General features: G+C 51.2%; 1 protein-coding gene across 1 annotated transcript; it reads left to right on the top strand.

Moving 5' to 3' along the window:
• The first annotated feature begins 1392 nt into the window (after nt 1–1392).
• Nucleotides 1393–26476, top strand: LOC104261422 (solute carrier family 22 member 4-like). Its single transcript, XM_059825473.1, has 10 exons — nt 1393–1785; nt 8742–8845; nt 10563–10717; nt 15496–15667; nt 18331–18457; nt 20454–20554; nt 21552–21766; nt 22449–22631; nt 25028–25163; nt 26401–26476. The coding sequence occupies exons 1-10, from the start codon at nt 1393–1395 to the stop codon at nt 26474–26476; spliced, it is 1662 nt and encodes a 553-aa protein (XP_059681456.1).

Here is a 26476-nt window from a genome sequence, read left to right as displayed (position 1 = left end):
CTTCCCCGGCCTGCCCTCGCCCGCTGCCGGCACAGGCATCCTCAGCTCTGCACCATCAAACTGCCGCGTTCCCGAGCGGCACCCCGCCGTACCCCTCCAGGGAGCTGTGTGGTCCAAGCGAGTCAAGTGCCATGAGAGTTTTAAGCAGCACCGTGTTTCTGAGTGCCCCTGGAGTTATTTCTGAAGATGACGGCGTTCGCTCAGATTCCTGAAACGGCTTTACCAGCTGTCCACATGTCTGACTCCAGGCAAAGCCACGGGTCACGTTAAGGCAGTGACAGTTCCCAGTCACAGAGTCACAGAGTGGCGGAGGTTGGCAGGAACCTCTGGAGGTCATCTGGACCACCCCCCGCTCAAGCAGGGCCACCCAGAGCTGTTGCCCAGGGCCAAGTCTGGGCGACTTCTTAGTATCTCCAAGGCTGGAGACCCCACAACCTCCCTGGGCAACCTGTGCAGTGCTTGCTCTCCCTCACAGTAAAAAAGCGTTTCCTGTGTTTCAGTTTGTGCCCATTGCTTCTCGTCCTGTGTTTCAGTTTGTACCCATTGCTTCTTGTCCCGATCTTCATCCTCTGGGCCAAAGCATCCTCTCTGCAGCCCTGTGGTCTGCAGCAGGTGTGAGGGACAGATGCTGGAGACTTTTGCCCGCTGGTAAAAGGCGTGCTCTTCCGTAGGCAAGTTTCCAGCTCTCTCCATAGGTGCGTCTCCCCAAGCTGCAGGCGTGAGGCTGGATCTGACACTGCACTACCCAGCAGCGTTGCTGGCCACAGACCCTTGGGGCTCTACTGAGTTATGTTTACTGCGCCTAGCAGGCGTTTTATCTTCCTTCCCGTGTAGAACTATTGCTAGACCATAAACTATACACACAAAGGGACCTTGCCACATTTTAGCGGCAGAGAATCACAGTTCACGGGTAGGAACCGGAACACGAAGAGCTCCGCGCCCGAGGCCGGGCTGCTGCAGGCTCCTTCGGAGCAGCCGCTGCTGACCTCGGCTGCTGCGCAGAGCGAGCACCGCCGGCAAGAAACACCCGGGACGGCTTCGGGGCGCTGCGAGCGCGCTGGGCTTCGGCAGCTGCGCCTGACGCTGCTCCTTCCCCGCGCGGGGGGTAGGAGGGGCTCACGGCACTGCGGCCCCGCTCCGCCCGCCCGCCGCGGGCTGCTGCCGCCGGGGAGCGGGGGGGCAGCGCGGGTGCCGGGCCCCCCGCCGGCCCCGGGGAGGCTGCGGGGCGCAGGGGCCGGCAGCGCCCCCCCTCCGCCCCCCCCGGCGCGGGGCCGCGGGCGCCCGCCGGGACGCGCCGCCTCCGCGGGGGGCCGGGGCGGGGCGGGGCGGGGCGGAGCCGCCGCGCGGGGCGTCCGCGGGGCGCGCAGAGCCGCGGAGGAGCCGCGCCGCGCCATGCACGACTACGATGCGGCCACCGCCTTCCTGGGCGAGTGGGGCCGCTTCCAGCGCCTCGTCTTCTTCCTGCTCAGCGCCAGCATCGTCCCCAACGGCTTCAACGGGATGTCGGCCGTCTTCCTGGCCGGCACCCCCGAGCACCGGTGCGCCGTGCCCCGCGGGGCCAACCTGAGCGGCGAGTGGCGCAACGCCAGCATCCCGCTGGAGCTGCGGGACGGGCGGGCGGCGCCGAGCCGCTGCCGCCGCTACCGCCTGGCCGCGCTCGCCAACTTCTCGGCGCTGGGGCTGCGGCCCGGCTCCGACGTGGAGCTGGGCTCGCTGGAGCAGGAGCCGTGCCTGGACGGCTGGGAGTACAGCCGCGACGTCTACCGCTCCACCATCGTCACCGAGGTGCGCGGCCGCGGAGACCCCCCCCCCCCCCCCGCCGGTGCCCCCGGGGAGGGGCTGCGCCCGGACGGGCTGTGCCGGGGTTTGGGGGGGCCTTCTGCCTTGCGGGGGGGCGAACAGGGAGCAGCAAGCCGCGGGTCAGGTGCCTGTGGGAATGGGTGCGATGCTCCGGGGAGAGCGAGGGGTGCGTGGGGTGAACGGCCCCGGGAGGAGCCGCCCGTCCCTATTATCTCGGCCGTGTTTTCCATTGAAACCTCAGCTTGTTTTGTTTGGAGAGGGCTTCTCTGTGGAGGGGGAGGCAAAGGCCGAAAATAGCAGCCCAATACTTTCCTTCTGCCAGCACGCTGACCATCCCGGTAAACTTTCCACCCGACGGAATCCCTTGTTCCCAGTCTCGCTGCGCATGGGGACATCGGCGCTTTCTGGTAAACACACAAAGAGCCTGGCCGGGTCTAGGGCAGCGGCGGGCCCTTGCTGGCCCCAGCACCCTGTGCCAGCGCTGCCAGCCGCACCACTGGCTTTGGTGGCCGTCGGCGCTGGGTTAAGTGAGTTGGTGCGAGGCAGGTGCCCTGGGAGCGGTCTGTGGCACACCGGCGTGCTGTGGCAGGCTCCTGCACAAACCTGGGCCCCAGGCTGCGGCCAAGCTGTCAGCTCAGTTGTTAAGACTGTACAATGGTATCATTTGTACCGGGTGTCTTGTGGGAATGGCAGCGGTGACGGGTCGTGTAAGCACTTGTTTGGGTTTTGTGGCCGTGCTGCGGCAGGGACATGCTGTCTGTCCACCCGCACTGGCGGGGAGCACGGAGCTCTGGTAGAGAAGGAAAACGCGATTCCCCTAAAGCTGCAGGGTTGCTGCTGCTCTTTTGTGTTGTGTTAGCAGGGTAAAGGAATAACGGGCTTGTCCTCATGCCAGCCAGTGTTTGGGTTTGGCAGCTGGCGGGCGCTGCGGTCGTTTGGCCGGGTGGCCGAGGGATGCCCCGCTCACGCACCGATGGCTCACTCTCGGGGTGCGCAGCACGGCACGGAGCAGACGTCTGGCCCCTGTCTCGAGTCCCAGTGACTCAGCAGCAACATCTGCCACCAAAGAATATTGCGCAGGGGCACAGCCAGGAAAGGTCCTGACCAAGAGGTGTGTGGCTGCCGGTCTGTTCCCTGGGGCACGGTCAGGGTCTGTGCCCCGGGGGGGACGCGGGGGCACGGTCAGGGTCTGTGCCCCGGGGGGGACGCGGGGGCACGGTCAGGGTCTGTGCCCCGGGGGGGCGCGGGGGCACGGTCAGGGTCTGTGCCCAGGGGGAAGCGGGGGCACGGTCAGGGTCTGTGCCCGGGTGTGCAGACACGGGCTCAGCTGCACTGAAGCATGCGGGGAGGGAGGCGAGCGGGGAGCGGCTCCAGGCTAGGGCAGGATGCTGGCAGGGGACGCCAGCCGCCTCTCGCATGCCCGAAGCAAAGCCATTGGCACACATGGCGCCCGTGCGTGCCTGTCTCTTGCCATTTGTGCTGGCAGTCGGGTTCAGTCACCGGGGATCCCTCACAACACCAAGTCAAGGCGGGGAGTGCTTGGGGAGCTCGTCCCGCTCATGGCCGGGGGTGAGCTGTAGTGGCAGCCCGGCTGCAGCCCACGCGCTGCATGCAGACGTGTCCGGCCGTAACCCATGGGCTGGCACGGCCCCGTGGCAGATGCCTGGTAGCCACCGCCGGCACAGGCAGTGCCGCGGCGCTCGCTGCCAGAGGACAGATTACCCTGGGGCGGCTCTGAACTCGTAATCTGTGGTTGGGAGTTAGTTGCTCTGAGGGAGATGGTAAATGAAGCAAAAGGGGGAGAAATGCTATTCCTTCTAAATGAGCAGCAAACAGCTTGTGTTGGCAGATGCCAAACAAGAGCTTTCCATGCCAGGTTCGGACGGGACGCAGCAGAGGGGTTTGCCACGGGGCCTGGGGCACACCAGAGAGGCAACAGCACATTCAGAGATGGAAACCAAGTGCCGGGTCCCCATCTGTAAGCCAGATGGAAAAGAAGGATACTTGTTTTGTTTTAAAATTGTCATGGACATTTGGAAAAAATTTGGTTTTAAAACAAGGAAAACAGGCGCTGATGAAACCCTGAAAAGAAGCAGCTCGGTTAAACTTCAGATGATTATTTTTGTACCCAACATTTTCTCTGTATTAGGAAAGACAAGCCAGGACATGCCATCAGGAAAGCTCAGTGAAAAAACCTCTTCAGCTCAAGAACTCAATTGAGGAGCAAAACTTGATGGTACAGCATTAAGTGCTGGAGGTTTTACTTGATTCGTGTAGTTGCATCAAGCCCTGTTACTGTTGCTGCTTGAAAGGAGCGGGCTGGGAGATGCCAGCTCAGCACCGGTGTTGCTCGGTCTGCGGGGATGTGCTAAACCCTGGGAACAGAGGATCCCAAACTCAGTCGTCTGCTTGGTCTTAAAATGGAGATGATGGCGGAAAAGTGAGTGTGTCCACAGCCCAGGTGGAAGAGGCGATCATCAGGCCAGGGTGATAAGAATGAGTCTGTAAGTGTAATGATGAGCAAGTGGAAATGTGGGGTCAGTGTGGGGTTAGGTGTGGTCCCACGGCCGAGACAAGGGGGCTGCAGGGTCTCCTTTTGCTTCCCGGGGCTCAGCTGGGCCCCTTGGCAGGTTCCTGGGGTGCAGGAGCCCCCCACCTCCAGAGCAGCTCCCTGTCTGCTGCAGCTCCTTGGGTTGTCCTGACGTAAAATCCCTGTTTTCCACCTAACCAGGTGGCCGCTGCACTGGGTCGGTGCCACCTGCGCTTGCACAAGAGGGCCTGAGCCGATCTAGCAGGTCCTGATTCCCAAAGCGGTGCTGCTTGTCTCTCACCACCCCATCCTGCTTTCTACCGTCTATGCTTTGAAATTAATTTAAACATTAACATACGTATTTTTGTTATGTTGGTTTTTTTTTTTTTTGTCTGGAACTTAACCTCCTTCTGCTTTAATTCCAGATAATGGTGCTGAGATCTGACCGTAATTAGAGGTTCAAGCACAAGCACCGATTTTGCTCTCCGGAGCGAGGCGTTAGCATCCAGCTAATTCCCTTGAGCTAGGGTGTCCTCCAGCACCGCTCCCCGGGGACACACTCGCTGGGCTGCTTGCCACTACTGGGGCACGGCACCTACCCCAGGCACCGTCGCAAGACCCCTGCGAAGGGCAGAGCGAGTGCCGAAGGCTTTGCTGGGGCTGCTCGCCTCTCGCCTGTGGTACCCTGCTCAGCCCCCCTGTCCCAGCCCTGGTGCTGGCTTCTTGGGGAAGGCAGAAACCGGGAGCTTTTTGGGAAGAGGTGAGAAGCTGGATATGAATTGCTGTGGTTTGAAGGTGTCTGAAGGATTTTTCTGCTCCCTTAAGGCTTTTTCCAGCAGCGGTGAGTGAGCAGCTCTACCAAACCCTGGTAACCCATCCAGTGCTTGGGCATGGAGGTATCTGTGCTCTTCACTCGTGCACTGAGCAGAACCGGTCTCATTGCTGGACTTCGTGCCCGGGGTGCAGCACGGAGGGTGCAGCTCACCCTGCTGCTGCAGTCGGGGCAACCCATGAAGATTTTCTAGTATCTCTTGAGCTGTTCGTCTTCAGATTTACCCTTGGAAACAAGGTCAGATTTTCCCTGGTTTACAGCCTCAGCTACTTACACAAGGCTCCGCTACTGAATGGGCTGATACTCAGAGTGGTTAATTAGTGATTTCTGATTGAGAACTCAGGCAGCCACGTTACTTTGAGCAGCCAGGGCACCTTCTCCAGCAGCTTCCATTTTTCAGAAAGCTTCTCCATCCATAGCGTTCCCGCCGGCAGTGCCCGGCAGAATTGGCTTTTCCAGGAGCCGGTAGCTGGGAGCTTGTGGGAAAGGGTCAGAGGGATTTGATGGTAATAAAGTGATTTAACAGTGTTCATCTTGAGCAGCTCTTATTCCTAGCCTTCAAAGCACTTGCTTGGAAGCTTACATGAACTTTGCTCTCCAGTATGCTTAGGCAGGGACATTACAGAATTACTTATTTTCTGGTTAATGAATAATTATTCCAGAACAGAAGGTTTGGAAGTTGTAGCTGTAGGTAGTTTAGCTGTGGCTGGGCTGTAGCTGCTGTGCCCACAGCGTGCTCGGCGCCGGCTGTGACGGATGCAGCCTCGGAGGAAGAGGTCAAATAAGTTAAACTTCACTTTTCCCCAAGTCCCGCTTGCGAGGAGTCAGCGTGCAGTGAATACCTTAAAGCCCTATGCGTTCAAGCACGAGTGAAATCTTACCATGTCGACACGTGCTCGATCACCGTGCAGCCGCAGGGCGTGAGCCTCCATCAGAGCGAGCGCCGTTGGGGAGGGGAGGCGAGGCTGGCGTTTTGGGAGAAGATGAGGCGTACCTATAGAGTAGGGCTGTATAGATCATCGCCCAGGTCCCACGTGCTGTGTGGTATTGGAGCTAAAATAGGTGGTGCGGTTTTTTCACTCGACAACTTCAGGTATACTTGGAGTCAGATGGATTTGATGTGTTTGTGTGTTTTCTGGTCAAATGCAGCGAGTTCCCGAGAGAGCGACCCTTCTCCGGTCAGCCGGCTGCTGCGTGCTGTTTACCACATGCCACAGATTTTAAAGACTCAACCCTGTACAGTGAACTTTTGCTGTCTGTGCAGTATGTCATGGGAAAAGGTAGAGTGAACAGCTGGGCAGGAGGCGTTTGGCACCAAGGAAACACAGGAAGCAACTCAGTTTCATGGGCAAGTTATTATTTAGCTGGGTTTATTTTGCAGCCAAAGTGCCTTTGGCACGGTGGAGGCATTTTAAAAACGCTGACCCTTAATCTCGAGCGACTGAAGTCTGAAGGTCCGGGAGCAGGCGCTGTGCTCAGCATCCAGATAATTAATAATAGTCTGTATTAGCTGCAAATTCTGCCACCTCGTTAGTCACCAGCTTCCCCAGGGCCGGGAAGGGGAGGTGCATGAGGACGTGGCAAAACTTCTCCGTAGCGTGGGGGCCGGGTGAGCCCGGCTGGTGCGGAGCTGCCGCAGCTTGCGGAAGCTGCCCCTCTGCCACCTTTGCTTCTTCCCTGCTTGCACTGTGTAAAGAAACTCTTGCTTTTAATGCCGTCTTCCCCGGAGCTGAATTTTTCTTTGTTTTAAATAGGGAGCTTGATTTCCGCCAAGCTTCTTGACAGAAATCTGTTTTCTTTGACATGTGAAACAGATCCCTGCATATATTTTTCATGACTAGCATCCTTGAATGTGTCGGAGCCTGACTGACCCGCACGCTGCCATCGACCGTATCAAACACAGCGAAGATGAACGCAGGTGCACGCCCAGGCCAGCCCACGCCTGGCCACCTCTCCCTTCCCAGCAGGAACGAGGAAATATTTTACAGACATGGCTCCTGTAGGTTTCTTTTTGTTATTAATCTGATTTCAGTATCAGAGGCACGTTTCAGTTCTCCAGTCTCCATGTTCCCGTGTTAAAGACTCTGTGTGTCTCAGGAGGAGGCATGGGCTGCGTTTTTAGACTCGATTCATCTCTTTTTGCCCCGTAGCTGGTGTTACTTTGCAAGCTGGGCAGAGGTACCCGGCTCCCCACCGCTGGCAGCGTACCTTCACTCTGCCTGAAAACAGGCATTGATTGCATCGCTTTCCTAAATTGTAGTCCAGAGCAAACTGCATCGAACCCCATCGAACCCCTCCTTCTTTGGGGTTTACTTCTGCTTGTTCTTCCGCAGCAGAAGTGAAGCCCGGCCGCTGGCCCACCGCTTGTTTGGTTTGGGTTTGGCAGGACTCACGGCACTGTCAGATGGCATCTGGGTCTCTGTAATCCAAGAGTTGCTCCTTTTTGTTGCCTGCAGCTGAGCTGAGGAGCCTGAGCAGCCCAGAGGGGAGGTTTCTGCTCCACTGCCTTTGCCTGGGCTCGGCCACCGCTTGCCGAGGGTGAGCGCTGGTGCGGGCAACGTCCCCGTTCTCTGATAGCACGGCTAATTATTAAAATTATGCTATACTTTGATCTGTGATCTAATTAGCTTACCTTTGTGGTAGAATTACTTAATCTGAGACTGACATGTTTGAACTATCCGTAAGCGCTCCTGGCAGGCATCCCTTAACCGGGAGATTAGTCACCGGGACGGGAGCAAGCTGCGGTAGAAACACGCTCAGCCATAACTTCAGTGATCGGAGACTCATGATGCAGTTTTTTATTGTTTTTTAAACCTTGTCTGGGGTTACGAGTGGCTGTAGGTGGAAGTTTCCACGCTGGCTCCTGTCCTAAGCCTCCAGCCCCAGCCGGGTCCGGTCGCGAGGCTGCGTGATGGGCAGTGAGTCAGCCCGGCAGGTTGTGGGGATGGAAAGGAATTTGGAAACGCGTCAGCTCGGGAAAGGAGCTTTCATTCTGTGCATCTTCTTGCATATGTTTTGTCAAACCCAGAAGTTATAGAAATGCAGCAGTTTTTGTGCTGGCAGAGGTCAGGTAAACTGGAAGCTGTCCCTAGCCGGGGATGGGACAGTCCTTCACCCTTCTCCATCACTCTGCTTTTCGGGTGGGGAGCATCTTGGGCTGCGGGGAGCCGGGTCCTGGGTGTGGGGGGGCCTGACGGGTGTATGGTGGGGAGCTCGTGCTGGAAACGGGGCCAGGGCAGCCCCCGGGCTGTGCACACCGACTGCCCATCGGGTTTGACATCATTGGCCGCTCACCCACTTCAGAGGTGATGGGGTCCTGTCAGACGGCCGCTGGTGTTTTGGGGTACTCTGGCCTGTTGGGGCTTGCCCGGAGGAGGTGACTGCTTTCCCTGGCTTCCCGGCAGCGACCTTCGCTGTGGAAACAGTGCCTGTGCCAGCGTCAGGTGGAAACACGGGTGCAGGGTAACTAAATTAAATTACACAGAAATACGTGTGTGTCTCCAGACAATAACCCCGGCACCTGAATGAGGCTCGACGCGGCGTTGCGGCTGCGTCTGAGCATGGGCCCTTCTCTTGCAGTGGAACCTGGTGTGCGAGGACGACTGGAAAGCCCCGCTGACCACCTCCCTCTTCTTCGTGGGGGTCCTCATCGGCTCCTTCATCTCGGGGCAGCTCTCGGACAGGTAACGCCGCTGCTCCCGCTCCGCCCGCGGGCCGAGCAGGGCAGACCTGGCGCCACGGCTGGTGTGTTTGCTTTTAGGAGACATAAAGGAGTTAAATGGCTAGTTTTCTGAGGTTACTGGCCTCGCTTCTTCAAAAATCCCAACCTTGATCTACCCCGAGCGTAGGATTACTGCCTCGGGCATTTCAGGAGACCAAGAACTGATCTCCGCAAGGAGCCCATGCGGCTGCTTTGCAGACTGATGTGGTGGTTTTCACTTCACAAACCACGTTTGTTTCTTTATCCAGACCTTTTAGTAGTTTAAAAGATGTTGTTCTTTGTCACACAGTAACTGACAGTCCATTCTTAGAGCTGCAGGATAGAAACTTGTCCTTTGAGTGGAAGCGCTGCAGAGAAGAGATGGTTTGCTGGAAATAAAGTAAGCATATCCAAGAGGAAGAAAAAAAGATAACCTGTAAATGGATAGCAATCATGTCATACCATCCAGCTAAGGAGATGCAAAATACCAAGAAAACATTACAGGCACTTTTATTACAGACACAATTACCTCAGCAGCACTGGAGTTCTGGCCTTAAAGTGTCAAATGCAGAATGTATGTTCCTTCTGTGAGTCTCTGCGTCCCTCTCTATACATCCCTTAGCCTTTTTTTCCATATCATTGTGGCAGGGTCTCAGACACCACTGTGATTGCTGCCTGTTAGTGAGGAATTCATAAGAGTTTCAGCGCTCCTCTGGGTGTTCAGCAGAGGGGTTTCAAAACTCGATGGGACTCCTAATCCTAAAGCCTCCAGCGTTAAATTCCGTGTGATCTGAATTTAATCTCGTGACTCCTGCCCCCAGTGCAGAAGTCGGTCGGTGTTACTGTGTGAAGGGAGACGAGATAATCACTAAATCCCACTGGTGTCATGTGCCCAACTGGGAGCACCTGAGAAAGCGTGTGTGCCCCGGCGGCAGCGCGGCCGGTCAGCCTGTCCGACGGCCCGGTCACCTCCTAGCATGAGCGATTTGTTGAATGATATTTTTTTTTAATGTTTTGTCAGTGAAGGGGTACGTTCTGAGCCTGTAGCTGAGCCATCTCCCCTCTGCTGCTGCAGAAACCTTTCCGAAGTCAAGGGCTGCTGCAGGCAGCGGCGATGCGGCCCGTGCAGCGTCCGTGCAGAGGGAAGGGTGTCCTGGGCCAGCGCGCGGGCGTGCAAACCCCTACCTTAGCTTACTCTTACCTTCCCGTAAGAAAATGTACGTACTTCTGCAGACAAGTGGGTGAGAGAAAGGGTGCAATATGTATGGCAACTCAGAGGCGCTGAAACCAGTTGATAAAGCTATTTAACAGATTCAAAGAGTAATGGTGTTGCAATGTATAGATGCCAGTAGCCTAAATGTCATCATTTCCTAACTTTCGGCTGCGTGGCTTGCAACCTTCGGGTGTCTCTCACTTACGTACTGCTGTCGAGTCTCTTTAGTCCCTGTCTAGTGGCTTCCTGAAGTTTCTGCTCTTAATTTTTCTTCTTGGTTTATTTCCTGGGACTTGGAAATTTTATTTATTTTTTTTAGTGCTTATGAAAATGATAAACAAAGTTCTTTAAAATGAATGAAACTTCAGTTTGTTCAAAGCTGCATCTCTCGAGGTTGGATATTTGTGCTCCCTCGTGCTCTCTTATATAACCTGGCTCCATAAATAAACACTGTTCCAATAATAATCTCCTTTATCTTTTGCAAAAGGTTTGGCAGGAAGAATATCCTTTTTTCGACGATGGCGGTGCAGACCGGCTTCAGCTTCCTGCAGATCTTCTCTACCAGCTGGGAGATGTTCACAGTGCTCTTTCTCATAGTGGGGATGGGACAGATCTCTAACTACGTGGTGGCCTTCATACTGGGTATGAATATGTCTGCATGAGAGTCAGTGCTTGCTTAATGTACTGTTGGGTTTTTTTCACTCTGAACCTGCGTAATTTAATCAGACAGTGGTAAATCCTCACTGGTACAATTCCTAATATAGGCCAGTATGATTTTTTTGCTCTTGGATACTTCAAGCCTATACTTTCTATAGGTTTAGAGAAAAAGAAGAAAGCAGGAAGACTCTAAATAAACATCCATTCCCCTCCTCTTTGGAGAAGTTATTCAGGGCAGCATTCAGGGTTTGTTATCAGCAGAAGCAGGTCAGAGATAGAGATGGCATTCAGGTTCCTCCCTGCCTCTCCGCCCCTTTGCAGCAGGGTCGGTGCATACCTGGGTGCAAAGCCTTGGAGCAAACCAGCATTTCCAGGCACAGCAAACACGTGGGGGGACCGGAGCGGAGGAGCGGCTGGGTGTCAGAGCCCCGTTATCCCTAAACTCGCTGGTCTTGGTGCCGAGGTTAGCAATAAAGTCCCTAATTTGAGAGGCCAAGGTTTGTTTTGTTTTCTAACAGGGAGCGTAGGCAGAAAGAGCCAGCGGCCGCGGGGAGGCTGCACGGCTGCGGTTGCTGCCTGGGGACCCCGTGGGGAAGGGGGGACCCCGCAGAGTCTCCCGCTAGTCATGGGGTTTTCAGGAAAGGCAACTGCACAGGTGAATTACGGGAATGACTGATGCAGACCTTGGCGGGGAGCTGGGATTTGCAAGAGCTGTCTTTAAAATACGCATGTATACGTTTATATCAGCTTTTAAAGCGATGGTGTCAAAATTACAATTTGTAGATTGTAACATGAGCTAGCCTAAACTAAAAACACATATTAATAGTTAATGCTGTTCTTTCCTACCCCTAATGGGTTAAAATAGAGCAGAAGAGCACAATATGAAATCAGTGCTATGGAGGGGATACGGCATCGTGTCCCCGGGCAGCCGTGAGTCACCGCTGCGAGTGGCGGAGGGAGGATTAAATAGGTCAGGCTGTTAGCGGGGAGATCCCTTGCCATCGCTGTTGCCGCTGCTGCCGCCTCCATCCTGGTAGTTAACTCTTGTGCGGAGCTGATGGAGCCGGGGGGCTGTGCGGGGCCGTTGCTGGGTCGCTGGCGGGTGTGGGTGTGCGCAGCACCAGTGAATGCCTGCTGCAGGAAAGCTGGGAGGTACGGCACGGGGTCAGGAGTGCTGGCTTGGCTGAAAATCCTCTTGGAAGCACGTGGGGTTTGTGTAGGGGTTGTGGGATCTGATCAGGCAGGAATTTAGCTCCGCAGCTCCCCCCGGGAATGTGGGACACAGCTGGATGTGGATGGGGATGCTGCCTGGGCGCTCTGCAGAGGCAAAGCTGGCAGGCAGCCCGGAGCACCCCAGCCAAATGCCCTTGCTGCTGAGAGAGAGGACTGGGTCTCCCGAAGCGACGTTATGTTTGTTTAATTGCACAGCTGCAGTTTGCTGGCGCTTTACCCCTTGTGTTGTCTCTTTGCCATCCTGTTTTCTGTGGAGTTGTCGCAGCAGCGATGAGTCCCTGAGAGCGGAGAGGCAGGTGCTGCGGGCACTCGCCGTGCTGGCCGTTCCCCGGCAGCCCTGAGGCTGTTACTAAGGGCAGGATTAATCTAAAATAACTTAGACATCCTAATTTAAGTGAGTCATCGGGAAGGAGGGAGGCACTTATGCAGGATGGTCCTTCCCACCCTACACTGTGTAACCACGGGGTCGGAGCGCCCCGACCTCTGCCCATGGCAAGGCAAACCCAGGAGCGTCCAGGAAGCCGCCCACGACAGAGGTGCTGGCTAGGAGAACATACCCACGAAAAGAAAAGCAACTCCTTAAGAAAGCCCATCCTGATTACGGGATGCGCTGGAGATGCTTCCCTTCTTTCATCCGACAGCGGTCAGGGCTGTGACTGCGCTCCGGAGTGGAGCAGCGGCACCGGCACGTGTAAAGTCCCCGTTGACGCTGGCTGCGCTGCAGCCCTGGCACCCTCCGGCCCCAGCAGGGTTGGGTTTTTCTCAAGTGGCCACCTGAGCACAGGTTTCTCCTGTCGTTCCAGCTTTCAGTGTCTGAACCTGTGTTGCCTCCCCGTGCGTAGCTCAGACCCTGCTCCAGCACCCTCAGCCCCCCGGGCTCTTCCTGCCCTTTGCACTGTTGCTGCCCACCTTCATGAGAATAGTTTTCCGCCTAAGCTGTTGGTGAAATTCTGTAGAGATTTTTTTTTTTTTTCAACCACATCCTGTGAAATTTCTCTCTGACGCATTTTTCCTTAGCTTTAGGCCTCGGTTGTTTTCTGTGCTCAAAACTGTTGTGTTCAGGTTCTGGGACTGTAAAACACTACGCAGATTTGTGAAGGCATGTTGGTATTGTCCCAGAACCGTTATTCCTTGGCCAGGAGAATGAGGGAGTAGGAGAGAAGAGAATTGTAGTTGAAAGATGTCATCTCATATTGGCTTTGAATTGCCACAAATTATAATGTAATGTTTAATAGGTATAAACCAACGTTTCAAGTATCAGACCTCTCCCAAGAGAGCCCCTCTAAACAAGAGCAATCAGCAGAGGAAGACAGTGTAATTTATCCCCACACACTCATTTCATCCCTAGGAGTTCTTATTTTCAGTTTTCTTAATGTGACTTTATTCACTTACTCCAAGTTTCTAAAATGAAAATTCACATAGCTATCGAATAGGATTTTTTTTTGTCTTGGGTATTTTTTCCATTTTCTCTCCAATATTAAATATTAGAGTTCTTACCACGCTACATAACCAAAATATACTCTCCAGACTTCCTGAGACCCTCCTGTTCGCTGAGTGTCATTTGTTTTTTAATTGAGTCCAGATCAAACTGTGGGAGCTACAGCTCTCGCGGTGCTCCTGATAGAGAGGTCTGTAGACCCGGGGCGGAGAGCTTAGCGAGAAGTGAGGTGGGCCAGAGGGTGTCTGCAGATTTTGTTAAGCAACAGCTAAGTATTTTATCGTAAAAGACATTAGGTGCTCTTGAAGGCTTACAACAGTCTCAATTTTTATTACTAGATATTAGGGTGGTACTAGGCTGCGCATGACGCAGTGGTTGTAGGATGCTTTCATTGACTGCTGCCTGGCTGCTGCAGCAGTAGTGTTAGTAGAAGATGGCATCTTCCCTGGTTGTGTCCCACAGCTCGTGATGTGCCGGTTTGCCATTCCAGCCTTCTGATCCGAAAAATAAACGTGAAATTTGTTCCCACCTCACGGTAAATTCACGTCCTTTCGTCCTGAAGCAGCCGTGTCAGTCTGCTGTCCGCAGACCTGCTCTCCTCCAGAAGTGCTCAGCAATGAACTGCACCTTAAATCCCAAATGGGATAAGTGGGGGAGCAGGCTATGTCCTAGCCAAGCACATCGGGAAGGCTCCTGAAAGTCTGCCTGCCATTCCCCATGCCTGCCCTTATCAGTCTCGGACAATGCATTAATCAAAGCAAGCAGAAGTCGCTCCTTCATCTGAAGGTCCCCGATAATCCCGGCAGCTTTTCTGTACTGGGTGGGTCTGTGCTGTGCTGTGGGTGCCCGCTGCTATCGCGGGTGCCAGCACTGCGGGGCAGCACAGCAGCCCAGGTCTTCTCTGCCATCCCACAAACCGCTGGGTGGGACAGAAGGAGATTTGCCAGGCAAGGAAAAGGACCAGGGAGGAGTGAAGCTCCTTGTGAAGTGCCTCATAACTCTTTCAGTTCACGCAATAGTTTGGCTGGGGTTAGTGTACAGTCGTGGCGCTCAGTATTTTGGAAATGAGGCTAATGGAGATAACTAAAATCTTCTCTGCTCAGTCCTTCCCACGAGGAGAGGACATGGTGAGCTGTTTAATGTAGCTGGATCCTACGGGACTTGCTGCTGCGGGGAAGTACTGCAGTGCCAAGCAACATTAGGGCTTTAAACATACATTCAAGTTACTGCCCGTCGGCTGAGCTACTTTAGCTGTCCGGGTGCACATTCCCAGGCTGACACAGAGGACAAAAAATGTGAAATAAACTCCAAGCTCAGCCTGTTTGCAAGTACGCAGTAGCTGACCAGCAGGCTTGGTCCCGTCCCCACCGTACGGCCGGTACTGCAGCGGCTTCATGCCTTTGCACTCGCATCCGCCTCTGACCACGGATGGGAGCCGGACTGGGCGTTCCATCAACCAGTACTGGGATTCCTTCATCTCAGGGGCCTTGGAGCAAACCACAGAGGGTTCACGTTTCGCTGTGTGTTTCCACATGGTAGCCATCATTTTCTGTTCCCAACTCATGTAAACTCCTGGCAGATGCGAACAAGACAACTTCATTAAAAGAACACTGTCGGCTGTTTCTCGTGTACTTTGCCAGCCTTTGCAATAGAGGAGAACGCGCTGACCCGCGGGTCTCTGAGTCCTCTGCTAGATCTGTGAGCAAATACTGATGGCAATAGCAGAGAAACTGCATAGATATTGCCATTACAACTACGCTTAGCATTGAAAACGGTTTTGTATCAGACTCTGACAGACTGCTGGGGCACTGGAAGAGCCCAAATGGTGCTGGTCTCACGGGTGCTGCAATGGCAGCTCCAGGGGAGATGCACAACAGAAGTCTGGAGGAATGTCCCACCAGATTAATAGCACGGTGGTGCTGATCATCTCTCGGACCATTACTCCTTGGTGGTGTCCCTTTAAGTATTGTAAGAGAAACTGCTCTGTTCTAAGATTGTTTAGCTTATTTTTTTGTAAATGCAGTAAAGTATTTAGTCATGATTGAACAGAAAGAGTTAAAAATGCTAATCCAACCTCCCTTGTTTTAAACAGGAACAGAAATTCTTGGCAAATCAGTTCGTATTATATTCTCTACATTAGGAGTTTGCATATTTTTTGCAATTGGCTACATGTTGCTGCCACTGTTTGCTTACTTCATCAGAGACTGGCGGATGCTGCTGCTGGCGCTCACTGTCCCGGGGCTGTTCTGCATCCCACTGTGGTGGTGAGTGCCCCCGCGCCGCGAGGCCACGCTCCCCACCTCCCCTCCCCGCCTGATGCTCTCCCGCCCGGGTGCTGGGTAATGGCAGGGTGTCGGGGGGTCCCGTTTCTCCTCTTTGGGTTTTTTTTTTTCCTATTTGCCGTGTGAGGAGGCTTTGCCTTGAGGCGGGAGTTGGGGGGATTTTTTGTTCGGGGTTTTTTGCCAGTTTTAAGTTAAATTAACTACCTGCAGAGCTTTGCTGGTGCTGGCCCGGTGCTTGAGGCCACTTTTTCACCGGCTTTCCAGAGCAGCTTGGGAATTCTGTATTCGACTCCTAACTCTGGACAGTTAACCACCTCTAGGTTTACACCCGTAGTACCACTGGGTGATTCATTCTAACTTTTCTTCCTTCCTTTTTTCTTTAAGTCATTTTTTAATGCGGATTCGCCTGCTGATTGGTATTAAAATCTCAGGGAAAGGCTGAGCCTGTTCACTCAGCACGCAGCAGCTGGCAGTTTATTGCATTCGATGCCATTAAGCAGTTCATTGCAGTAGATGCTGTTAAGCAGAGGCAATTGCTGGCAGAGCTCGCCGGGCCAGAGCTCTCCCACAGGCTCTGCGTGCCAGGAGCCATGTGTCCTCCCAGGCTTTGCTTTGGCTGCTGGAGCAGGACATGGATTTGTGAGCTCCTTCGGCCCATAGCAACTCTGTCTGGCTAAGCCAAAGGTTGGCTCTTCCTTACCCTGCTCCTCTGAGCCATCCCACGCTGTCTTCTTGGTGGCTGAGTCCATGTTTTCTTTCGTCTTTCCCTTGCACTCGCCCACCCCTGCTCTCAGGCACTGATGGATGTGTAGATGCACCCTCGCTTGCCCACAGTTGCTTTTCCCTCGGGGACTGGTAAAAACAATTTAGGAAAACTGCCTGCTCTTCTCAGCTGGACAGAAGCGTTGAAGAAGGGCAGATATCCTGGCTCTGTTGCTGCCTTGGTCATCTGTTGTTTTCTGAAGAGATAGGTGTTTACAGAATAGGAAGGGAAAGGCAAGATAGCACTCACACTCTCAAAATAAGGAAAATTTACAATAAAAAGAGCTTCTTCCTTTCATATTAGTCTTACCTGAGGAACTCCTTTCTTCCTATTATCTTGAACGAGTTATACCTATGAGATTAATGTCTTTATCACAATTAAGTGATTTAGACCCACTCTTCCGTAGTCTAAAAGACCTTCTGCAGATCTCAGTCTTGTCAGAAGTCTCTGCTGATGGTTTTGGTTTGGATTTTTTTTTTATCTTAGTCTTCAAAGCAAACCTTTAAAATGGTTTTCAGCTCCATCTGTGCTGTCAGCAGACTTTAAAGATAGTCTGATTCTATTTAAGGGTTAATTTGCTTATTTAACTTGAAATGTTTCAAACTCCTTCCACACAGCTGCTCTTTGGGGAGGGTGCTTTTGGGTGGAAGCCCCTCAGATGCCTGCTATAGAACAGGCGCTATGAGACACAAAAAATTTGTCCCCAAGGCATGGCTTCAGAGTCCTGCTTTGAAATGTATTTGGTGGGAATTTCCATGTTTTTTAAGAGCATACATTGTAAAGCACGCCAAAAATTTCCACGGATAGCACTTCCAGTCTGGGGCTAATGTGGGGGTGGATGGGGATCAAGGTGCCCTGGCACAGCTCTGCCGAGGCAGGCTGGTATTAGCTGCCATTTGGGCGTCTGGACCCACTGCTTCCACAGGCAATGTGACTTGCACATCCCACTGCTCCGTGCCAGAGTGGCTCTTTTATTCATTCCTCTTCCAAATTCTCCAGAAGGTTCCCAGCATCATCTCTGCAGTCTTGCGTTCCTCTGCTAGCACGTGAAGAAGAGCAGTGGAGACAGCTCATCTCACAGAAAGTCATGTCAGCAGTTGAACGATCTGATATAAATCATCTGACGCTGGAAACCGTTGACATGGCTTTGGGTCAGTCCTTTAGGGAGCTCATCAGAAACGGAGTGTCTGACCTGCTTTTTTCCAAGGAGAGGAAAGAGCCAGAGCGTTTTCACGCTGCTGGTTAAAGGGAGGAAGGTAGCAGCTGTTAAGATCAAAGGATTTAGTTAAGGGAAGGTGAGACTTTCTGTCCTGTGTTTGGTGTTAATTCACTCAACACATGCCTGGAATTGATTAGAAAACGTCATCAACTCTGCAACAGGACACTGCCACTGTCCTCTGCCTGGGGAAGCCTGCCTCAGAGTTGTGGTAAAATTGTGAGGTTTGTATATAAGGTTCCTATGACACAGAGCCTTTAAATACACCCTGTGCATATTTAAAGCATTTCCACATTGTGTGCAGTTTCCTAAGAATATTTTTGCTCAACACTGGTTAAGCTACCCCCATCTTTGCTGTCTATCTGGTGACATCGGGGTTTTTTTCTGGTGGACATCAATTATTCCCTAAAAAACAACTGCCCAGGACAAGGGCCCAAGCGTGCATCTACTTCAGCACAAGAATAAACACATCCCATGTATTTGAATTCTCCCACTGATCCCAGTGGGACAAATCCATGAATTACATTGCCCACATGCTTCTGCGCTGTCTTCTGCTGCAAGCAATCTGTGAGATGAGAGCGTAACTCATAAAAACGAGACATGTGTTTTTAATAACTTTTTACTTTTGTGAAAATGTTGAGTCATTTATTCTGAAACTTATTGCAGGATCATTCCTGAATCCCCTCGGTGGCTGATCTCCCAGGGAAGATATAAGGAGGCAGAAGTTATTATCCAAAAGGCTGCAAAAATAAATGGCGTTCCAGCCCCAGCCGTGCTTTTCGACACCGCGGAGGTATGTTTCATACATCCTGGTACTTTACCTCGCTGGCAGTTTCCCCCTTTGGCCAGTTGACCTGTTGGGAAATGCCGGCAGAGAAATGGTTTGCACCAGCAGCTCTGAGAGGCTGGCAGTGACTGTTGGCGTGGGTAAGTGCTGGGTTAGCGAGTTCAAAATGAGAAGCCAGAGGGGGTTTTTATTTGTTTGGTTTTTGCAGTAAAATTCTCTTCCTCAGCAGTGGTTGGTTGTGGTTTTCAGAGCAAGGGTGCCCCAGATTGCTTCATCCTTCGGGCACTGAGAAGACCTGGGGGAGATGCATTTGTCCCCATTTCAGCTTGGTGCAGTATTAGCGGTTTGCAGTTTAACAGCAGTCCTTCGCGGGGGGCTGCGCAGGGTACCCTAAATTGGCACCCACGTGTGCCGGGGCTGCGTGGAGCCCCGAGGGACTCCTCAAGTTGCACAAACCAGTCAAAGAACCCAAGTGCTACAAAGGCGCTTGAAAAGCGTGACTGTAGCGAAGGCAGTGAAGAACATTAAGCTCTTCTCCAGGCCTGTTTTTTTTTTTTCCTTGTATTTCGTACTTACTGGTTAAAAGGAGAAAGCCTAGCGAGCCGGGAGCAGCACGGCCGCAGGGACGGCTGGTTCTCGTGCTCCTCTCCCCCTCTAGTGGCTCTGCCCTCGCCGGAGCTCCTGCTGAAGAGGCATTTTTCTGGGGCAAAGAAACCAGTGACGCTTCCAGCCCTGCGTCAGCAATAACCACGTGTCTATATGCCAGATCTTATTTTACTGCGTTATACCAGCACCTGTGTTCCATGACAGAGCAGAAAGCAAAGCACCACGTGCTCCTTGGCAGGGTCTGCGGGAGAGAGATGCTGCGTGCTACACCTGTGGGCAGGATCCATCTCTTGAATGTCATGCTTAAATTTTGGTTGGGCTGCTGAAGATCTCTTTTTCCGAGTTTATGTTCGAGTGTAAATTCAAGTGCACATTGCAGCTATGGGAAGCTCATCCTACAGCAACCATGGAAAAGCACTTTCCTTACTTCACAGCCAGAGCTCAGTTGTCTTTCCTACAGGACGTGACTTTTTCAGGCTCCAGCACATGAGTTTTCATCACTCCTGCATATCTTTGAGACCAAGCAGCAGCTGAGCTCTCCTTTCACTTCAAGGGAATCTCACGTGCCAAAGCGTCTGTCCACAAAAGCCTGAGGATGATGTTTGCACATTAAATCCTCGATTGAAATAGGAAGACATTCCTCAGAATGCTAGAAAGGCATTCCTCGGAAACCATCCTCTCTTCCTAGGAAGGGAAAGCTCCTGGGTAGCCCCATAGGGAGGGCCAGGGCAGTTACTCTTTGGGCGTGGGGGGAAGCCTGGCCGCGAGTACTGGCTTCGCCGGGGCAAGGGTTCTCCGTGCAGGCAGAAGGGCACCCTCACGCCATCCAGAAGATTCCTGCTTCAAGCCTCAAACTGGACCCTCCATCTCCGATCTGGGGTGGTGGATGCTCCCACGATGTGCCCTGGCCACCTCGCCGAGCCCTGGCATCCGTCCCCCTCCCCGGCAGGCAGGCAGCAAAACTGGGCGATCCTTCTGCATTTATTTCACACCGTTTGTGAAGGTTGAACAGAAGAGAGATGAGTGGACAGTGCAGAGAAAAATGCCTTTGGTAACGAGGTTACTCCTGGAAGTACTGTGTTAGATCCTTAAGGAAGTGTTAATGCATCTTTCTTGTCAGCTGATACTCCTCTTTAATTAGTCAGCCTGGTGGCAGTGTCTCAACGCCACCTTTTTTTTAACAAAACCCTGGAAACTACCGCGGAGTTCAGCTGGGTGCAGAGACAAGCTCGACCTGAGGACCGCCCTCCCTGGTGCAGAAGTGGCCCTTGGGCTGGCTAGTTATCCCCTGATAGAGTCGTAACTTCGTAACTGCCCAAACCTGTGGGTGTGCAGAGGTTGTTGTGCTCTTAGGTGTGTGGGAATTTTTTTGGTTTTGTTTTCCTTTTTCCTTCAGATGCAGGATTCGAAGCCTCAGCAGCAGCAGAAGGCTATCCTTCTGGACCTATTTCGAACCCGAAACATTGCAACTATTACTATTATGTCATTACTTTTGTGGTAAGGAAATGTGTATTCCTAAAGTACCCAGGCAATAGAACAATTTCTGATTTCAGGGCACATGCCACAGGTTTAGATAGTAAGTCTCAGCCTTGGAGCCCATCTACACACGGTCCTCGGCCGGTACCTGGCCCTCAGCATCCTTGCACCCACACTGCATTAATATGCAAGAGTATGGAGACAGTAGCCTCGACTCAGATGTAAAATAGTCAGAAAACTATATGTAACAACTTGTGTATTTTAAATTCTGTTGCTTTTTGTTGTTTTTTTTTAAGAAGCTCCCACCTCTATAATCTCTATTTGAAGAGAAATGTCCTTCTTGAAGCAGAGGCAGCAACTCAGTAACATAACAAGAACCAGACCCATGGCCAGCGTTTTTGTTCTGTTTCTGTACAGTGCCCATCTCAGTGAGATCCTGGTCCCTGCCTGGGCAGCCATGAGGAATGAGGACCCAATAAGACCATATAGACAAACCAAGACTCTTTTCTGTACATATTTCCCCCAGCAGAAAGGAACTGGCTAGCATGCTTGGCATGCCATAGTAAGGCACTCTTGAGATTTGAAACCCAAACATCCAGCTCGCTTGCGAAGATTAAATAAGATGTAACGGAACTGCTGAGGGTGGGAGATCCTGTCACTGGAATTGGCTACAAGTAGGAACGTAGTTGGCATGGGAAGCTTTCAAGAGTTATTTCATTGTGCCGTTAATGAGTCCATTGCAGTGAAAAGCCTTTGTGAACGACTTCCACAAAGCCTTTTACCTGGTATAGTGTATGCAGGAAGGACAGAGAAATCAGAGGTCTCTTCAAGCTGCTGTGGATATGATCACTGGAAGGGATGACAGAATTAGAAAGATGGGGTTGCCACTGAGAATTTTTTTAAGCCACGATGCCTGTGGCGATGCGTTGCGACATCCTATTTTTGCAACAACATCTGAGGCAACACTGGAGGCGTTCAGAGACCGCCTGGAATCATTTGGTTTTATTGCTTTTCTCAGGTTTTTCACGTCGGTTGGTTACTTTGGCCTGTCCCTCAGCACTCCAAACTGGCATGGAAATGCCCACATCAACTGTTTCCTCTCGGCTGTTATTGAAGTTCCAGCTTACGTGATTGCCTGGCTTCTCCTCCGCTCCCTCCCTCGGCGCTACTCCTTATCTGGCACCTTCTTTTTAGGGGGAGGTGTTGTCCTCTTCATTCAGCTCGTTCCTGCAGGTACAAGATTCAGTGCATGACTTAAGTATATAAAACGTTAGAAATATTTTATGGTACTATCTAATAGTTCTGTAAAATGACTGGAAACCACAATCAAATTTAGAATTTGAGGTCAAGTTTATGCTGATCACTTGCAGCTGTGGGGTTTGGGGTTTTTATATGCATATGTATATGCTGAGTCATGCACGGCTCTCATTTATTGGGTCAAATTACTGAGCTTTATATAGTCCAAGGGAACCAGCTTGTAAAATGAAAGCCAAAAGTGTACTGTGATTTATCTGGGTGTGAGTAGAGGCTAAAAAAACCCGCAAATCTTCCAGATTTCACTGTGTGTAAATCTCCGCAGGTTTTTGTGAAAAAGGAGTGGATTTAAGCTTGTGCTTTGTTGTTGTATAATCCAGAATTTTGTTCCATTTCAAGAATGCTTTTTTACCAGGAGAGGACCCAAATCTGAGAAGTACAAAATAACCTGAGCATCTACATTATGCTCAGCGAGAAGTATGGAGCCAAGTCATCTAGGGATGGGGTTAATACATTGTATAATTAAAAAAAAAAAACAAACCAAAGCTCACAACCACTAGGGAAAAAAAAACAGCGATACGATCTTTGGGATGTAGAAGAAATACAAGTAATAAGCACAGGATGTTGTTTATTCACCTGTATTTTATTTTTTCTCCTCCAGATCTTAATGTCCTGTCTGTTGGCCTGGTGATGCTTGGAAAATTTGGCATCACAGCTGCGTTTTCAATGCTTTATGTCTACAATGTGGAGCTATACCCAACGCTAGTCCGAAACATGGCAGTCGGAGCTACGTCCACGGCTTCCAGGCTGGGCAGCATCATTGCTCCTTACTTTGTTTACCTGGGTGAGACATCCTGCGTTTCTTGCCTTGCGCTACCCAACTGCCCAGAGAAGTTACCGGAGCTTCTGCAGTGCAGGCTCAGCTTTAAGTCCCTTCATTTGTTGTCACTGAAGTCCCTTCTCTCACCTGGGGTCTGAGTTCACTGTCGTACACCATAGAAATGAAGCGGGGCTCTTTGGGTTTCACAGAATGAGGCACTTTTGTCCTTTGTTGAGGCTAGGGACCGTTCATACAGCACGGGAATGGGTCAGAGCCGGTCCAAGACAATGCCGATGTTTATAAACCATGCAAGCAGAGTGGTTGGGATGATAACTGGTCACATCTTGGCAATGGGCATTACCCCTGGGATGCCAGTCAGTTTCCCAGGAGAGTGTGACAAGAAGTAATCTTGCAAGTAAGGAAATCTAGCAGTGGGAAATTTAGTGCATTGTACTCTTCATGCGCAACCCGAGGCGGGTGTGTCAGGAGCAGATGAACCAGGCGGGAAGCCAAACATCCCCTGAACCTGTGCTTTCCAGAGCAATCCAAGGAAAATATGCAGATTAAGCAGCACAAGAGTGTGTTTCATTGTGACCTTCATGAAGTGATTTTTCTGAGTTACTAAGCCAGGCACCTCAGCACTCATTTTGCTTTTTCTTATTGTTCACACCTTGGTCTGTAAGCAGAATTACTGATTTCCTCATAGGCTTTTTTTTGACACCCATTACCATCACATTCTGACTGCTGCACAATTTTTTTTTTTTTTTTTTTTTTAGGAAGTACACGGAAATGATCCTCATGTGGCAGACAGGAAAGGGTGACAGAGATTAGGGGATTAAGGGTGGAAGTATCTGTGAATACTGGTTGCTCAGTCCAGTGCTCAATCTCCTGTTTCTTTGGCTCACACATGATTTATTTCCTTCTGCCATCACTGGGCCCGTCTCAGCTCTCCCCTGCACCTAACGAGTTTTGCTTTCCGCTGAGACCTTCGACACAAAATGAGCAGGACTGCTGACGGGGGCAGAGCGTTGCTGGTGTACTGCTAAGGGGTTAATGCTGGTTCACCATGCCAGGAAAGGGGAGAGGAGACCACTATGCTTAGCTCACCTGTGTTGTCTCACCTCCACTCCAGCGTGACTGTAACACACTGTACCAAAAATGATGCAAGTACATTGTCTTTATTTCATACTCGTACAGTGCAAATGTAAAGTAAAAGGGACAGCAGGACTGTGATGCTCCTTAGGCCCTTCAGCCTCCGCTGCAGCACAGGTAGCAGTAATAGATGTAGACAGGATCAAGTTTTTACTGTTGTCTGGGGCTTTTTTTCCTCCCAGGTTTTCATAGGCTCAGCCTTTAAAAAATCTTGTTCCAGTCATCAGAATAGTTTCCTAAACTTTAGGAGGTTTTAGGAGAAACTGATCAGCTGCTGCTATTTGCTACAGCTAAACTAGGACCTTGCAATTCATCCAGCTCATGAACACAGAAGAGATCAAATCACAAACTTTGGCTCTATGTGAAATACTCAGGGGTCTTCACTTTAATCCTAGTTTATTCCATACATTATAAAGCATGCTGCTTTATCCCAATTAAAAAATAAAGCTGTCAAGTTCAGTTTGGTATTTTCTCTATCTATAAATACTTCAATTCCTAGCTAATCCCTTTACTGAAAGACCTTTTCGTTGCTGTGCTATTGTGACCTGAGGATCTTGCATCCTGCCTAAACACTTGTGCGCTAGCTTCAGGCTGCTGGCAGGGGCCGCTGCCTTCTCCTCCAAAATAATATTCTGAGTAGACCAAGGTCACAGCCTCTTGCCTGTCACGGGAGGCCTGATGCTTTCTCCCCTTGCAATAAGGAAGGTATTTAAGGATTCCCCCATTAACGACCCATTTGTCTGAAATCGGCCTGTTCAGCTGCCATCACTCTCTTCCCTTCCTTTGCACGAGCCCAGCAGGATGCACAATCCCAGGCAGCTGATGAGTGCTTGATTGCTTATGAGCACTTTTAATCCCTCACATTGAATTATTTAATGGAGGATTTGGCTCCTGATAACAGTGTAGTACTGAAGACTCCAGCAGTGACCCCAGCAGAGCCGTTACCCTGCAAAGATGTTGGCTGTCCCAGCTGAAAATGTATAAAAAACCTATTAGCTGCTACACAAACAGGGGGGATGGCATGTAACTGATGGGAGGTGGTGACCATCCTAGAGCATACATTGTAGTTTTAAAATTGAAAAGCCCCTTTTTTTGCTAGCAGATACCAGACGTAGCTCAGGTTTGGATTCACCTTTAGCTGAAATCTTCATAAATACCAATTACTCCAAATTAATTCTGCGTTATAGCGATGTCTGGAATATAAATTTTACATGAGTTCCTCGATTGTGGACATATAAGTACTGGTGTCCTGTCCTGTGTTCTGTCAGGTGCCTACGACAGATTCCTACCATATATCCTGATGGGAAGCCTGACTGTGCTGATCGGGATCCTTACCCTGTTCCTCCCGGAGAGCTATGGCAATCCCCTGCCTGAGAGCTTTGAGCAAATGCTGAAGGTGAAATGGTAAGGTGGCTGTCATCCACCCCATGCGTCACAAGAAATCAGGACCTCTTTCTACATAGTCCCTTTTCACAATCAGTAAACATGTTTCATCAGATCCACTGCAAAACATCAAAGCTTTCGCAGTGCCCTTTAGATTATTTTTTTTGGTTGTTAATTTGACAGACATTGACATTATGCAGGTTCCCCAGAACCTCTGAACCTGAGAGCTGATGTGCTTGAAAGCGGGCACTCACAAATCAAGGCTGACCTTCACGTCACTGTGAGGGTGTTGCTTCGTATCTCCCAACACTGTCCATCCTTTTATATCATTCACTCTCCTTAACTCTTCGTTTAAACTATTCATTTAGTAGGATGATTTACATTACAAAACACTTTACTCTTTCAGTGTAAGCTCATTAGGTACTACTCCAAATTAAACACAGGATTTCGATATTCTAGCCTCTTTAATTTGGGAGGCTAGAGGCATGCCAGGACAGCGTTTCTCCTGGTTTATGTTGTTTAGCTATAAGCTGTGACACTTCTCTTGCCACCCCCCCCCCCCACCCCCCCCCCGCTATTTAGGGTACCCTGAGCAAACATCGCCACTGAAATCTGTGCATGTACGTTATAGTGCTGGTGCAGCAGAGGTGTCCAGTGTTTGCTAGTTACTGTCATGGAAGGAAAACTCTTGGGAGCAGCGGAGGGAAACTGAATTGGCCAAAGTGCAGCTGCATAGCTACCATCCAGCTTACTGAGAATTTGTGCTGGAACAGAATTTGCCCTTGTAAGCAATAATAGCTTGAAAAAGCTGGAATTATCTAATCCCTGGTTGCTATAAGGAGCTGTCATTATGCTCCCAGAATAAGAATTCTCAGGCCAGGTTCCATGGGGGGCGTGCTGCTCTTTATCACAATTGGGGACTTCTCGTATGTCTGACCTATGGCTTTTCAGCTTTGCAGCTGACAAACTGTAGCTAGGAATCCTAGCAGCAAACCAGATTCCCTTCAGAGGCTTCTTGCATGAACAGCCTGAAGTAACTGAAGTACCGGTGCTGAATTACGTTCAAGTTCCAAGTGTTGTTTGCTACATCGCTTCTTCGATCCAGAAAGGCATACTTTTACAGAGCGCTTGCTTTTTTCCTAACGTTTATATTAGTAGTGTAACATGGTTATTTTAACAGTGTGAATTAGGAGGGGGAAGTGTCTGATGACGCCCTGTAAAACGTTCTCTAGCTTCTCAGTCTTCTACTTGCTTTCAGTTTCAGAAATGGGCAACAAACCACTGGCATTAGGAAGTCAAAGGAGAGTCCTAAAACTCTGGTAACACCCTTGTGA

The sequence above is a fragment of the Gavia stellata genome, chromosome 16, assembly GCF_030936135.1.
Source record: "Gavia stellata isolate bGavSte3 chromosome 16, bGavSte3.hap2, whole genome shotgun sequence".
Lineage (NCBI taxonomy): Eukaryota > Metazoa > Chordata > Aves > Gaviiformes > Gaviidae > Gavia > Gavia stellata.
The sequence above is the reverse complement of the archived record's forward strand: the minus strand, read 5'-3'. Positions and strand labels throughout refer to the sequence as shown.

Bases quoted from the DNA above. Each gene is read 5' to 3' on its own strand.
- LOC104261422 (XM_059825473.1), top strand. From the start codon at position 1,393: ATGCACGACTACGATGCGGCCACCGCCTTCCTGGGCGAGTGGGGCCGC. The intron at 15,668-18,330 runs GTGAGTGCCCCC...AACTTATTGCAG, and splicing joins TTCTGCATCCCACTGTGGTG to GATCATTCCTGAATCCCCTC. The intron at 18,458-20,453 runs GTATGTTTCATA...TTTTTCCTTCAG, and splicing joins TGCTTTTCGACACCGCGGAG to ATGCAGGATTCGAAGCCTCA.